The sequence below is a fragment of the Temnothorax americanus genome, unplaced genomic scaffold (assembly GCF_048541705.1).
Source record: "Temnothorax americanus isolate GAGA-0224 unplaced genomic scaffold, ASM4854170v1 Scaffold22, whole genome shotgun sequence".
Taxonomy (NCBI): domain Eukaryota; kingdom Metazoa; phylum Arthropoda; class Insecta; order Hymenoptera; family Formicidae; genus Temnothorax; species Temnothorax americanus.
The window spans coordinates 749,174-765,639 of NW_027509360.1; the positions used below are offsets into that span (position 1 = coordinate 749,174).

Consider the following 16,466-nt stretch of genomic DNA (forward strand, 5'->3'; position numbering starts at 1 on the left):
ACGTAACGTCGCGACGAAGGACGACGGGGAACGACGATGCCCAGATCACCGGGGCATTGTGTGCGAACGCGCGAACTCGCTTCGACCCAAAACGTCGAACGCTTGGATCCTGACTGCTTGCCGTTAATCTTCATCTTTATCTTTAAACAAGCACGAAACTAAACCTCTTAAAAGCATGAATCAACTCTTAGTTTTTATCCTCGTAACGTATGATAGTATCATTATTAATAATCATAATAATTCATATAAACATTATTTCTATTTATTCCTTGTTACATATTCTTCTTAGCAATGTCGTCGCGCGGGATGCATAGGTCAATTGCAGAGGAATTGTTGCTTCTTCTTCCATCCTTCTCTCTTTCTTTACACGTATGTCTTGTCTCGTCGGAGTTATGGTTTCCCCCCCATCCGAGGAAAAAAAATGGCTCTGGTCGTTTTTCCCCCCCGGCGATTGCCTCACTTGTGTATGTTACAGAGTATACATACATAATGTATATAAGCACGAGAGCGCAGTATATATATTATACATATATATTTGTCCATCCCATGTATAAGTGTATAAGTTCCGCGATGACTCGCGTGTCCTCTCTTTTCTCTCTTTATCTATGCTTATCTATTACCGCGCCCTCACCTATCTTTCTTATTTTTTTTTCCCGAGAATATAACAAAGGTCTACGCATAATGTAGGTAAATTCCGCACGGTATTTCATATATAAGATGACCCTGCAGTACACTCAAGTTTTTCACTGTTTCGTTACTTTAAATAGTACATATGATATCTAAACTGTATTTCTCAATATGCTTATAGTATAATATATATTCATTATATATAATATAATCTAGATTTCTACCGACTTGCGAACTTTCGTCGCACGCGGGTCACGCGTGACGCCCACCCAAACGCGCGTTAATAAATTTGTCGTCATCTTTATATAATGCCTATTTGATAGGTACTATTAATATTATACATAATTATATATTTAACGCAAAAGCGACGGCGCGATGATCGATCAGACGCGATTTTATCTCCGTTCTTACATCGCTCCGCATTTCCGAACACTGAAACCCGATTGAAATTTCACACGGGACTCGGTATACGCGCGTAATCGTTTACCGCGCTGTCGCACTTGTTTATCTCTTTACTTTTAGCTTAGCGGTAAAATACGAAATACATGGCCTTACAGGTTGATCGCTACAGTGATAGTGTTCCTCCCTTCTCGCGATAGATGGTAAAAAAGATAATCATTAGTAAAACTTAATAACGAAACTTAAAACGTGAATATTTGCTCTCGGTAACGCGTGAAACTCTACTCACACATACATCAGTTTACTATTTGTTTATCTGCCGGTTTACCGGATCCGGTAACAGTGGTATTCGTTTGCAGTTGCCTCTGCCTCCTTAAACAAAATTAGCGGCTCAGCCATATTGCACTCGATTATAATAACTAAAACTAAAAATCATAGCGAATAACGTTTAAGTCAAAGGATTGGACATAAGTGTTTATATATCGTGTTTCCAAAGTAAAAATGTAATATTTTTTTCAAATAGAACACAATCCTTCGTTTTGCAGCCTTGCAGCTAAATATTACAATTTCATAATATTTTACGATAGCAAAATCTATACGCTTGCCATTTTATTAAACATCAAGATATTTAGACAAGAAACATCAGTTTAGAATTTCAGAATCGTACGAGTGAATATATATAATCATGTAGTAATTTTTTTCCTCGTGAGAAATCAACTCGAATAAAAGCATTTTATAATACTCTCTTAAAGTATATCTGTGCAGATATAAAAATAAAACTCACAATTCGAAATACCACTCCGGATCGAATGAAATTCTTGTGAAAGTAACGATACACTTTCATACAAAAATTACGGAAAAGTCAATAATTAATGCCACTAACAATGTACTATTAAAGACCGACAGTGATCACAGGACCGAAGTTCGTTCGGTTGATAAAATTTGGAGGACTAGTTCATATAGTGTAATATTGACTTTTATCCTGATGTTTCACAGATATACGCGCATATAATTATAACGAAATATTAGGTTTTTATTCAAAATTGCATTTCTATTGTCATCCGTGTTTGAATATTCATGCAAATAATAACTACGGAACAGAAATGTAATTTCACAGCATTATATTATTGCGTTGCAACAAAAATACGTTTATTTATGAAGCATATATATATATATATATAAATAAATCGTCGCTGTAGATGCAGTATCGATATCAATACTCTCTTCAATTACGAAATTATTTTCGTAATTGATCCAAATCTGATGGTCTTTGATAGTATTTCGTCAGTGTTAATGTAAAGCAATCAATATGACTATAATCTTAGCTATAACCATGGCTAAACTGCATTCGCCTTGATTTGCATCTGGATAATCGCCTGTACGTCCCAATATTGGCTGAAATATATTTGCAAATAATTATTTTCTAATACATATTTTCACAGGAAAATATACATATATACTTAAAGTCGTTATTTCCGTTACTTGCAAATATATTTTGCCCGACACTACTATGCCAGCTCATTAATTGGCGAATGCACGCAGATACATACATTCCTCGCATGAAAATAACGTACAAACATAATCCGAGATATTGACATTATAATTAGTGCCTCTTTGTTAAAATTATGGAAGGTTACTAAAGTAATAACGAAGAAGAATTATTACATGTTCATCATATAGTCGCAAAATTCTTTTACAATAGGATACCCCACTTGCACAAATTTGGAGCGAATACATTAATATGCTCGTTACCACAATCGACTTATCAAGTACAAGTATAAACGAAGCAAAATCAAACTTTGGATAATAATGGTTATGGATAATAATCGCCGTAGCAATAAACAGTCATCAACGTTCTAATGCGCGTTTTATGCGCGTATTACGAGCAATCGCTCCACATCGTCCCGAACGAAGTTCACTGTGAATCTTACGAAACGAAAATGGTGTGCAGCTGCTGCGACATCACGAAGCGAATTCAATCAGCACGCGAGACACCGTTGATTCAAATAGTGCGTGATAAATCCACTGTAATCCAGGTCCTTGAGGAAACGATGAATGGCGCACAATCTTCACACTTCTTCGACGCAATCATATATTAAGTATACACAGCATGTATCATCTTCAAATGCCTTCTTAGTTTGTTTGTTTTTTTTTTAGTTTTTGTCTTTCTCGTTTTTTTCCTTTTCCTCTTTCTCTCTATCTGTCTCTTTCCGGTATGACGATCTAGTACGACGCCAATCCGACACCGGGCGGTGTCGGCACGACCACCGTATGTTGCGGCACAACAGGCGGCGCCGGCGGTGCTAATGGATGTCCAACCAGGACTGCCGCCGCTGCCGGTATCGGCAGGACACCGGATTGCGGTATAGCTGACGGTGTGCTAACTTGTGTCGGTGGGCCTTCGGCCGCGTGTTTGCGCAAGTGTCGCAGCATGTTGCCCTTCTCGACGAAGGTCTTGCCGCAATCCGGGCAACTGTGCGGCCGCTCGTCTGAATGCGAGCGCCGGTGCGAGACTAAGTGTCCTTTGCACATGAAATCTTTGGGGCACAGGTCGCAGCGGAACGGCCTCTCGGCGTTGCTGCCCTTGTTGTGCGAGCGCATATGGAAGAGGAGATTGCCCTTCAGCGGGAAACTCTTGCCACATTCTGTGCACACGAACGGACGTTCACCGGTATGGCAACGCATATGATTCACGAGATGCTCCTGTAACAGAGAATTAAGAAAGGGACATGATGAATATTGCCTACGATTAAGGAGACTCAATGGATAGAGAGACGCGATTAAAAGTTATGAAATAGGTTTATATTTATGATAATATTAAAAATAATGCAAAATTTTACGCGATACAAAGAAATCTAAGTATTTTATCCTTTAGCGAGTATTATAAGACAAAATTATCTTTCTCTCCTTCATGTAAACCATTAATGTAAAAACCATGATCTAATATTTTAATAATAATAATAATAATAATAATAATAATAATAATAATAATAATAATAATAAAGAAGCCAACGTACCTTTCTTGTGAATGGTTTGGAGCATACGTTGCAACAGTGTGAAGAATCTCCGGTATGTTGACGGAGATGATTATTTAGATGTTCTTTCCTAGTGAACGTCCTCTGGCAAAACTCACACCTATGTGGAGATTCGCCAGTGTGGATGCGCACATGATTCGTCAAATGCTCCTTACGAGTAAATGACTTGGAGCAGAAGTGGCATCGGTGTGGCGATTCGCCTGTGTGTTGACGCACGTGATTGGTCAAATGTTCCTTCCGCGTGAAGGATTTGGTGCAATACTGGCACTTGTGCGGTGACTCACCCGTGTGCTGCCTGACGTGGTTCACCAGGTGATCCTTCCGCGTAAATGCTTTCGGACAGTATGAACAGCGGAAGGGCGTCTCCCCTGTACATATTTTGCAAGCGAATTCGCAAGGTTTGAGAAAAAAAATGTGTTTCCGTCATTCAGAACTCAGTGAAGTTATCCTGCACAAGGCGAGTTTTGCCTGACGCAACGCAATAGAGAGGGCACAATATCGAATGGGATAGAAATCGGGGCAGAATTTTCGATACCAAGCAAAAGATAAATCTACGTATCGAACGTATAAAATTTATATCCAAGTTAATATACATTCCTTCTAAAATTGGACAATGAAGATCAGAGGATCAATCAAAAAGCACGTTGTGTGTTGCTTGGTCTATTTTAATAAATTAAAAACAAATTTTAGACCTTAATGTAGAATTAAAATATCTAGTTGAAATGCTTAGAATCACTAAACAATTCATCGTTGCAAGAAATTATTGAATCTAAATTGTTACTCGGGGAAAAAATTCTGTGTTTACAGATATTCGATATTGCCATGTCCTTACGTTACATCGAAGGAAAGTCAGCTTGTACAGCAATATACTACAGTGTACTCTGATATAAGATACTCTCTAATTTCGTGTATCAAATACTGAAATGCTATCACACTACCATTACTTTAAGCATGAAACTTTCTATTTCGCGATTATATTAAAAGCAAGTACGTATCGATTCCTCTCTTGAATCTCACATCTAATCTAATTGACATTCTATATTAGATATATATTTGAACTAAAACGGAACTCGAGACTTGTGCCACCCACGATGATGAAGACAAAGTTACAAAAGCTATGGATATTATTTACAAGTCTCCGACAGTATGAGATATAAAATTCGTTTTACATGGCAACTTTGTCGGGAATGCGGAATGAGAGCTGTGAACACTTAAAAATGAACGTTGAAGTACTACTGTTAATAGGAGGCGTGGCAATGAGAGCGGTGTATTAGGCAGAACTGCAGTAAATGTCCCTGGGAGATTCGGTGATGATGGAGCTTATGCGATGATCGTGTTAGATGTAAACGCGCGACGGTGTAAAACGATAAGTGACGATGAGGAGCGACTGAATGAGCGAGCGAGACTTTATAGCGATCCCGTCTAAGTGAAAATCAATTCCCATGCAAGTGTCCCGATCCTCAGCTGAATGCGCCAACGTACAGGGTGTCCCACTTCTAGCGGATCAATGATCGTTATAACGATAGAATCTCTTAAGTAACGACGACAGGTCTGATATTCAAAATAATCGTGATACAGTCTTTGAGTTAGCGAACGACAATGAAGAACTTTCGCGATGCAAGCTTTAGAATCTCAAATAATTTCGTTTTTATTGTATTCCGATATTAATTCGTTTAATTTCAAGTGGAGCCGCTATCCAAATTCACGTTTCTACTTCAGAGACGCGGAACGATCGCGCACGATATTATCGTCGAGGGGATAATCGGCTCCAAAGAGCTCGCGAAAGATCGCGCCGTTAAAGCCGTGAATCCAGTAGAAGTAAAATAGCCTGCGTGTAAAGCCAGATGTGTGAAACCGGAAGCGTGTGGAGAGATGCGTGTCTCGACTCGCGTTCGATCGAACCACCTAAATGCGCTGCCTGATGATGTTATATGAGGTGTGACTACCCTCACAGTCCCCCCCCCCCCTACAATATCGATCTCTTAGCCTCTAGAGAGAGAAAAAAAGAAAAATAAAAAAAAAGAAGAAGAAAGGACAAGATGAAGTCTGAATCCTCTTTTCTCTTTCTCAATGCATACATATATACATATGTATATATAAATAAGATCACGAAAACACAACTACTTTTAATAGAGATACTCTTAACAACGATTATATCGGTTGCCCGTGAAGTGAACATCTGCCAACCGCTCTCACCTGTGTGTTGGCGGATGTGGTTAACAAGGTGTTCCTTTCTGGTGAACGATTTGGAGCAGAAGCCGCATCGGTGTGGAGACTCACCCGTGTGCTGGCGAACGTGGTTCAGGAGGTGTTCCTTTCGCGTGAACGTCTTCGAGCAGAAGTCACAGCGGTGCGGCGTCTCGCCCGTATGCCACATTATGTGGTTCGTGAAGTGCTCCTTCCTCGTAAACGACTTACCTGCGTACGGCAGCGTTAAACAGAAAGAAAAGCACCGAGAACAGGCGCGTTTCATTAGATTGTCAGACACGCCGGGAGATTTTTTTTTTTTACATGATAGACGCGTCGCAAATCGCGCGATTGGGACGATTCCAAGACACGGGGGACTGTTCGCAATTAATCTTCCATTACTAATAATCAATCACGCGCGAGGCGCGAGTGCTCATCGCGATCGTTACGGTTGATCTTCGCCGAATCACGCCGAGCCACATCCTTCGAAAGATGAAGCAAACATTACTTAAAATTACAAGTAAATTGCAAGGAAGCGCGAGGAGATCAGCGAGATCTCGGCTGACGTTCCAAGCGGCTCGAGACTCTCCAGGGAACTTTTTCAGCAAGAGAGACATAGTTGACACAGGACACAGTGCAACACAGTGAATTATTTCATCCTTGTTTAACATTCACAGCCGGACAACAAGGATGGAAACGGTTGCTCTTGCTGGAAAACGCCCCGTATTTCACTCGTGTAAGATCCACAAATCTTGAAGGTCTTACACGGAAAGAACGATTTTGCCCAAGTATCCAAAAATTTAGCTGTAGATACAGATTTAAAAATAATCTTGTTAAATTATCAAAATAATTATATAGGACTTTGCAGCATTATTGTCATGCTTGAGCGTTTTACTATAAATTATTTTGATGGTGCAACGAAATTATTTCCTAATCTGTATCTCTGAGCGTTGGAAAACGCCCCGGATTTCATTCGTCTAAGATCCATCGATTCGAAAGTTTCACACGGAAAGATGGTTCTGCTGAAGAATCTGAAAATTTAGCTAAGTAGATCTGAAAATAATTTTGTCGAACTATAAAGATATAATTCTGTAGGACACTGAAAATGATTGCTAGATTATCGAAACTTTTTGCAGCGCATTATCATTATACCTGAAGGGTTCTACTACAATTGTTTTGTGCGACAAAATTATTTTCATATTAGTATCTAGCAAAATTTTTAGACACCAGTAAAACCATTCCTTTCCGTGCGGGAAATGCGCGCGCTTGAGGAACAAAATCGTGGTCGTGCGCGAGATTTCTCCCATTTCGAAAAACGAACGTCGGACCGCGGTGAACGCGCGCTTGTACGTATACACGTGTCACGTGACATGTATAGATCGGCGCGCATGCTTGCGACTCCGTAGAACGAAAATACAAATTTCGAATTTCGCCACACTTTGCGGACGCGAGATTTCCATCACTCGGCGTCGCGATAGCGCGAGGTGTAATCACCAACGAGCGTAATTAACACACGATGCGCAATTAACCAATCGCTGCCTTAACACAATCGACGATCCATGCGTATTTTGAAACATTACGATTTTGCATCCAAATATCGAACTCTCAACACTCGCGGGAAGAACAAATGAAATCGGGCTCCGCGTCGTGCGACGTCGAAGATTTTAATATTTTTTTTTTCTCAGCAACACGATTAAACGATACACTTTGCGGACGACTATCGCGATTTTGGTTCGGACAAAGATAACAAGTTCCACGAGGACCAACGTCCTGGCGCCGCTTGGAAAACCGCGAGACGGCGATCTGCCGGCGGAATTAAATTCGACGCATCGCCGATAAAAATGGCACACGCAAAACGTGATCCGTATCGGGGAAACGACCCGGGAGGTCGACACGCGAGCGAATTGACTGATAAAACGCGGGGAGAGAGAGGCGGGTAGGAAAAGACCTCGTACGAACCGCTTAAATTTACGAAATAGCAAGTCATGCCATCACAGTTCACGACCAGACGGGTGAGAAATGAAGGGCCCCCTTTTGTAGAAAGCCGGCTGGCGGGTTGGAGCCTCGCGCGACTCCCGAGAACTGAGGAAGGAAGAAAGGGGTATCCCCCGTCGCCCGTCGCCGTCGGGGCGATTGGGCGGGCGGGCGAGGGCAAGCGCACCGACGCGACGCGACGCGACTCTCTCTCCTCCTAAGGTTTAGAGGGGCGCGCCTCCTCTCGCCTCCGCGCCATCGCGAAGGAATGCGCACGACCCGCGGGAGCCGGCCGGCCGACCGGGCGAGGAGGGGGCGGCTTACTCGCGTTGCGCGATCAATTCTCGCGAATTTTATTTCACCGCCGCGGCACCGGCTGCGGCTGAACACATACACACGCATACATACACATCCATATGTGTGTGCACGTGCACGCGCACGTGTGTGTGTGTACGCGCGCACGGAGCGCGTTCGACGTAACTCCCGCGTCCGCGTCGCAACCGCTCGCGTTACCGAGCGCGTGCTCGATTTGAGAGAGAAAGAGAGAGAGAGAGAGAGATACACTTGTCAAATCTCATCGATCGCGCGCATCTACGCCGACGCCGGTCCGCGGCAGCGTCGATTTATCTCCTTTTTTTGCTCTTGCGATTCGGGGAAATCGTTCGCTCGCGATAAGCTCAACGATCTCAGAGATGCACAACTCTCCTTGGTCCTCACTCGAAATCTCTTACATGCATGAATTATGAGATTCTTACTAAAATCGATACCTTAAATGTTGAAATTGATTTAGAAATTCTGTTGTCCAATTATAAAGACAAACTTTTTGTAATAGACACGAATCTATAAATAGATACGTCAAATCAAATTAGTACAGATATTCGAGCAATGTAACAATTTCAGTTATTAATATAATTTTTCTTTCAATCTGCATTAATTTATTAGCCTTGGAATAGATTGTGCATCTCTATAACCGAATATTCTGTTTTATTATCTAATATTAAGTAATCAGGATATATTCGCAAAAAATATATATGCAACAATAAAAAAAAATCTCAGTACTTCGAAGCTTACAATGCGTTCTCTGAAAAAATGTACACACTGTATCAGTTTTTTCAACGCAAACGTAAATTGAGAAGCGTATACTTTTCATGTCTGTATGTAAAAATCATAACAAGCAATTTGTTATATTGAATCTAGTACGTAGCATAAAAAGTTTAGAATTAGTAAATTTTCATTCCAGTTGCTTTTTTAAACCCTAGAACTCCAAGTTTCCTGAAATAACATTAGGTGCATCAGAATTCGGCAAGTTTTACAAGATCGCAATTTCAACGATACTTTAACTCCAGCGTATACTGTTAAACATTTCATGGTAAGAATAGATATTTCAAAAATTTGCAACAAATCGATAAATAGCGGGAATTCGTTGTCGATTTCTAGGGTTGAATCTAAGCTTCTAATTAAATAATTTTCGCTTCAAGAATCTTTCTGTATTTACACTTGACTAATAATTGAAAATAGATTAATGATATAAATAGTATTTTGTCGAATACATTATTAAATAATATCACATACTTACCTTGTTAATGCTTCGAATTTCACTAAATCTACATTGATCATATCTCGGTATATTCGTCTTTCGTAATAAAGTATTTGGTGACAATCTATCGATAGTCATTACGGTAACACGATTTTTATACTATATATATAAAACAACTCACGATCTTTTATTTTATTATAAATCGCTAATTTTAACGTCGAATGCAAACGTGTTACCTTTATGAAGTGAAAATTAAGATGTAATCTAAATAGCTAAGAGTAAAGTCAACGAGACCTCAAACGCATTTATCTCTGCAATAATACACTCAAGTTTCATCAACAATGTTGAGAAATGTCAAATTCTTATTTGGTTTTACTTTAACCGTGATACATGATGACTATAAAAATAACATATGTATTTCGGTTAAAAAAGTGCTAAATAAGAATCGGAAAGAATCAAAATGTTACTTTCAACATCGCCGATGGTTTGAATGCGTATCATTGCATATATTTGCGATTGATGACTCATATTTTGTTGCCTTTTAATCAGTTTTTATTTTTATTTTTATTTCCTGAAATACCAATCAATTTTTTTTCGATTTAGATTAAATATTGACCTCGCGGGAAGTTTAGAGAAAGACAATGATCGCGTCAATTCAGAAAGCTTCTGGAATCGTCCCATCAAATATCGTAATTTGTCTCGTTACTTATATCTTATACAATAGAAACTTTTCTTGTTCGCGCGAATTAATTTTCAAACTTACGTCCATGATTATGGGCAGAAAAATATGAAGGACAGACCACTTACCGCATATTTCGCAACGGAACGGCGTGTCGTTTGTGTGCGAACGCATATGGTTAGCGAGATGCTCTTTGCGCGTATACTTCTTGCCGCAAGCTTGGCAATGATGAGGGGTTTCTCCTGTATGCCACATAACATGGTTCATAAAATGTTCTTTGCGAGTAAAGCTCTTCTTGCAAATATCACATCGATGTGGAGTCTCACCAGTGTGTTTGCGAACGTGATTTACCATATGTTCTTTTCGGGTAAATGTCTTCGAACAGTATTGACATCTGCAAGAATCATGTCAGAATATTCCTTTCTGTTATCTCCAAAACTGTACGACTTTTAACGATATCGGGATATAATTATTAATTTTATGCCGATTTTTGTTGAGAAGTTAATTGTCATTCGCTACATTTATCGACTAGCTTCAATCATCATACTTGGCACCTAGATAAATTTATATGAGTGAACAAAAAGGACCTACCTATATGGCGTCTCGCCAGTATGACATCTCGTGTGGTTATCCAAATGCTCTTTGCGCGCGAAACTCTTACCGCAGACCGTGCAATTGTACGGTTTGTCGGTGGCATGTCTCTTCATATGACGTTCCAGCGAAGGCGCATTCGCAAAGACGTGAAAGCAAACGGTGCAGGTGAACATGGATCCTCCTAGATGACATTTGCCGTGACGCGTTAGATCGTTCGCATTTGAGAACGCTTTGCCGCATACCTGAAATCGTTACACATTCAATACCGATCTGTGTATTTCGAATGAATTGCTACACACATAAAAGATTCGTCGCGTTGTATACCTGACACGTGAATGGCTTTCTCTCGGTATGATATCTGCGATGTACAATAAGCTGATAACGAAACTGGAAGATCTTTCCGCATATCTCGCAAGCGTGGCTGCCAACCGACACGGGCGATGCGCTCGGGCCAGGCGTTGCTTCGCCGTCGCTCGACTTTATATCGAATTTGTTCAATTGGACCTGCTGCACGATTGGCGTGCCATTCTGTATCGTGGTAACTGTCTGTGTAGGCACAGTGCTGCCCACTAAAGTCGTTCCAGCTGCAATCTCGCTCTGCAGCTTTCCAAAAACCTCGTGATACGCCAACAGTTGGTTAATATCTTCCACATTGACCTATCGAGCGGAAGAAAACAAATGCAACATTCTTAATAATCTTAAATATAATTATTACGGTGATTTTTTTTCACGATATCGCGTACCTTGTACATATTTTGTACCATTTCGACGCCGAGAGTCTTGGCTAAATCTTGCTCGTTTCCTGCGCTGATTTTGACAACCGATCCGTCTGCTGTCCTCACGTCCATCATGTGTCCCCCTGGTTTCAAGTCAGGGACTTGAAATCTATAAAAATAGCAGTTATATATTTATCCAGCATCAATAACGACTAAAAAAGTTAAACGTCTTCGCACATACTGGGTCATGTTCAATTGCCGCAACTCCTTCTCTTTCTCGGGTTTCTCGGAGTTGTTCTGGCTTCCTCCCTCGGTAGTGGAGTTACCGCTGATGTTGACCCCGATCTGTTGCTGCTGCTGCTGCTGTTGTTGCTGCTGTTGCATCAAGCTTTGTTGAAGATCTTGGGGTGGTTGTAACTGCAGATCGCATTGAACTTGACAATGAACCTGATTGTCGCTGCAACGCTCGGTGGTGCAACTACCGCCCTCGTCTTTGACTTTGTTGTCGTCTCGCTGCGCGTTCTGGCTATGCGCCGTCGGCCCATTGTTCTGAGCGTTCTGATGATTCGGCATCTGATGATGAGACTGCTGCTGCTGTTGCTGCGGCTGCTGCTGTTGCTGCTGATGCAGCTGCTGCTGTGCTTGCGCCTGCATTTGTTGTTGCATTTGTGCATGCGCAGCCAGATGACTGACACTCGCTGGTATATGTGCGCCGTCTAAATTAAGGCCAGGAAGAGACACAGGAATCTGCCAAACATACATAAAAAGGCCTATGTAATACAACGTAATATTTAAAATATATATATTTGCAATTATATATAATTATATGATACACTTTGCTTGTGCGTATAAAAATTAACAGTTTTAAATAAACAGTTCACGTAGGATTAAACTTGTTCGGCTTTTTTTTATATATTAAAATACATAATCTATCGAGCATCCTTCATTAGAGAGGCCTAAATAATTTGCGCACGCAAAACATACTATATGGAACCACTAGAATAATAACTAATATTTAAAAAGTAGTTTTTGTATGTGATGTGACAAACTATACAAATGGAATATGTACAGGAATATAACAAAATAAAGTTCTTTGTAAAATTACGAGAAAAATGGAAATTTTTAAGTGAAATATAAAGTGCCAATATTCGAGCGCTTTTCGATCGTTACAGTTGCCTATAATTGTGCACCTACATGTGCGGCGTCACACGCATCCCAAAAAAAAAGAAAAAAAAAAGAAAAAAGAGGTGCGCGTTACCGCAACTCCTGCAAAAGCGTAAATCTAACTACTCCAGATCGGAGTAATTTGTAAGCCGCATTCAGTCTTTGTCGTCGTTACACAAAACACGTGCCGCTACACATTAACAAACCTGTGGATTCGACTGCAGGGAACTGTGGTGGCTGCTGCTGCTGCTAACTGAAGGCTGATGATGATGATGCGCGGCTGTTGACTGTTGCTGATGATGCGAGCTGGAAGTCAACGCCATTTCCTGGTTCAGTGAAGAGGCTGGCTCTTTGGAGGATGATGCCTCCCCACCGCCACCACTCCTATGCGAGGAGTTGTGGTGGGAATGGTGGTAGACCGAGACTTGAGGTAGCGGTCCGGGAGGAAACAGATTGGTGAGGACCCAATACTTAGCTACCGAGGAGGCTACCGAGGAGGCTAACGCTACGGCAGTACCTACACGCAGGTCCGCGGATGAATGGGGAGTACTCCCTACATTGCCAAGACTCGCGGTCGCAGTAGCCAAACCACCTGGGTATGAAGGACGACCACTTTGACCCGCGTTTACATCCTACCGATATACATTCAGACATTTGTACAACATTGATAGGGCATGCAGCGGCATGCACCAGGCTGAAATCCAATCGACAAATGCGCCACTTTTGATCGTGTCTCTCTCGCTCTCTCCCTCCCTCTCTCTCTCTCTCTTTCTCTCCCTCTCTTTCTCTCTCTAGCACGACACGAAGGATTCCACGGATATTCGTTATCGAAGAACTTGGTCTACCGGAGATATAGTGGTGTTTCTGTGTTATATACAGAATGTGAACCTTGAGGAAAACGCTCTATATCCACACCTGTGTCGGGTCGTACGAAGTGATCATAAAAAAAGGAGCACTCGGTTTTCAAACTTAAGTACATGCAATCTGTTAGAACTCGATACGTTAAGATATTACGTACAAAGAAAACGGGAGAAAAGCAATGTATTAGAGTTATGAAGAGTAGTAAAGAAGAGTAGAGAAGAAAGCGTAAGCCGTCTTGTATATGGATATATGTACGCTACAAGCATTTCTAATCTAAGAGCTATAGATCACAGCAGTTTGACTCGTGTAGCCGCGCAAAAGTAAAAAATATGTATACTCTAGAGGCATTTATCGTAGGACAAGATAATCGAGAGCAACGAAACGTAAAACGTTGAAAAACGTTGCGTTGAAACAATAACCAAACGTAGTGTGCGAGCTTTACAAAAAAAAAGTTGTGTAAAATCAAGAAATCTAATCTCTGGCACGGGGGCCGCAAATTCGTTTCATAGCAGACTGAAAGTGAAACAATCCGTAAATCAACAAAGCTCCATTATACAAATGTCTCAATATATCTAACGTCAGCATGGTGCATCTGTGTAATCGTCATTTGCGCATTTGTAGTTTGGTGTATAGCCTGTTTTGCGACTTGGAAGGTACCTCACCTCTTGTTGTGCCTGCGTAGTCGCTGGCAATGCATGCTGCTCACTATTCATCTTCGCTCACTGAAGAATATTAATTAAACGTGTCTGACATACTTCATTTCTCATCCTGCAAAATGCATTATGTAAGGATTAATCTCGGGATCGTTTTGCATCTGAGAAAATAACGACTAACGCGGGGAACGGGAATTCAACGCGAATGCGAGTTCACTCGAGGTTGAAGGAACCTTTCGATCGGCGACCTTTAGCACAGGCTTTGATTGGCGTGCGAAAGTGGCGCGCGCGCGCGCTAATTAGGCAAATAATGCGCAACGGCAGGCGTATTGAGTATTGTAACGATTATTTCTCGCGCGATATCGATTCGCAACGATATCTAAGTGCGCACCATATTGCTAGATCGCGGGAAGATGTCTCGGTGCTCCCGATATAATCCGCGGCTACTCCGAGCGCGCGTACGTTCGAGAGAGCGTGGATTTCGGCGCGGTCGGCCGTCGCGTCATTCGAGAACCGCTCGCGAAAAACGTGCCTATCGTCCGTTTAACCTCGAAAAGTCCAGCCCCGTGCCACGGAGGCGGGCGGCGGGCGAGCGGTCGCGCGTACTCAATCGCGCCCGAGTCCGCGTAAACATTCGGCGCGAGAAGCGGGAAGAAGGCGCCATTCGCGCCGATGACGACGACGACGACGACGACGATGACGAGCGGGAAGGAACGCCGCCGCCGCCGCGTCGATATATACGCGATCTCACGATTTTAACCTCGCGCGGCGCTCTCCTCCGCTCGAGAAACTCGTCGCGACGGTCGCGAGCGGGAAAGGGTGAGTCATCCTCCGCTATACGACATACGACTGCTGCTACGCGCCATGCCGCGCTGCGCGCTGCGTCGCGCGACGCGACGACATCGGTCCCTTTTAGCCGCGACTTTTTTCCCTCGTCCCGCTACCGCGCCCTTTTTCTCTCCCGCGGTTAGAATAAAATTGTGCCCGATATCGCCGCGGGCGCGAGCGCGAGCGCGAGGGCGAAGAGACGGGTCGCGGAAGGCGCGGGATCGGGAACGGGACCGTGGGTCTCGATAATGGCGCGGGGCTGCGACGGAGAAACGGAGAGGCGCAGAGGCGAGCGCGCGTATCCAGCGGCCAGGACCAGCAGGATTTCGCGGCGCAACGTCATCGTCGTCGGAACGCCGCGGCGCCGTCGGCCTGGCCGGCTGGCCTCGCTCGCCTCGTTTCGCTCCTTCGTGTCCGCGGGGACGAGCAACGAAGCAACGGGGACAAGGGGCCGCGGCACAAGATGGACGGCGCTTACGCGGACTCGGGGCGAGGGGGATTATGGACGCGCGGTGTGGCGCGGAGCCGCGAGGGCCGCGGCCCCGAGCTCCCCCGGGTCTCCGGAACGGATATACGCGGGCTTGGGGTTGGAAACTCACGTGGTGCGCGGTGCCGTCGGCGGTTCTCGCATCTCGGTTCTCCGTGGTTCTCCGTCGGCTCCGGGGGCCGCCTCCTCCTCGCCTCCTCTCTGGCACAAACACACACGCGCGGCACGGGGGAGAGACGCGCGCCCGTCCTCCCGAAACAGGGAAAGGGAACGCGCGGGGAGTGGCACGGCACGCGGTGGGGAGGGAGATGGTCGTCGTCAACGGGGGGAGGGGGAGACCCGCACCGCGCACGGGCCGCCTGCCGCGCCACGCCGCGGCTCGGCTCGGCAGCTCGGCTCCTGTCCACCGCCTCTCTTGACGTCTCACCTCGCCACTGGCGCCCACAAACGAATCCCGAATAATGGCTACGCGTCCTCGGTACCGTCTTCCCCGACACTCCCGACAGCCGCGACGGGCAGCCCGACTAGGCCGGTACGCGGGACCGTCGCTCTCGGTCGCGACGGATGCTAGGTCGCGCGAGAATTTCACGGGAAACGTCGCCGGCGAGGCCTACGTGTGCTCGCGGTTTACGGAAAATACGACAACTGTCATGGCGGCCCCTCGCCCACCCCGCAGGAACTTACGCGCGCGGGGCATTGCCGGCATTGTCGAGGCGCGAATCGCG

At 43.8% G+C, this 16,466-nt stretch overlaps 1 protein-coding gene across 11 annotated transcripts; it reads right to left on the reverse strand.

Annotated features, from left to right (window-relative positions):
* Window positions 1-240: 240 nt before the first annotated feature.
* LOC143898115 (uncharacterized) lies at window positions 241-16,393 on the reverse strand. 11 transcript variants are annotated; one of them, XM_077407325.1, is made up of 11 exons: window positions 15,854-16,393; window positions 14,436-14,541; window positions 13,119-13,544; window positions 11,990-12,495; window positions 11,776-11,917; window positions 11,357-11,689; window positions 11,030-11,274; window positions 10,567-10,832; window positions 6,342-6,479; window positions 4,044-4,429; window positions 241-3,729 (listed from the first exon to the last, which is right to left on the reverse strand). In XM_077407325.1, the coding sequence occupies exons 2-11, from the start codon at window positions 14,484-14,486 to the stop codon at window positions 3,250-3,252; spliced, it is 2,973 nt and encodes a 990-aa protein (XP_077263451.1). In that variant the 5' UTR covers window positions 14,487-14,541; window positions 15,854-16,393; the 3' UTR covers window positions 241-3,249. The 11 variants fall into 11 exon arrangements, with proteins under 11 accessions (XP_077263451.1, XP_077263447.1, XP_077263452.1 ...); XM_077407321.1 differs by having other exon boundaries at window positions 6,258-6,479; window positions 15,854-16,391; XM_077407326.1 differs by having other exon boundaries at window positions 6,258-6,479; window positions 13,119-13,218; window positions 15,854-16,390.
* Window positions 16,394-16,466: the final 73 nt, after the last annotated feature.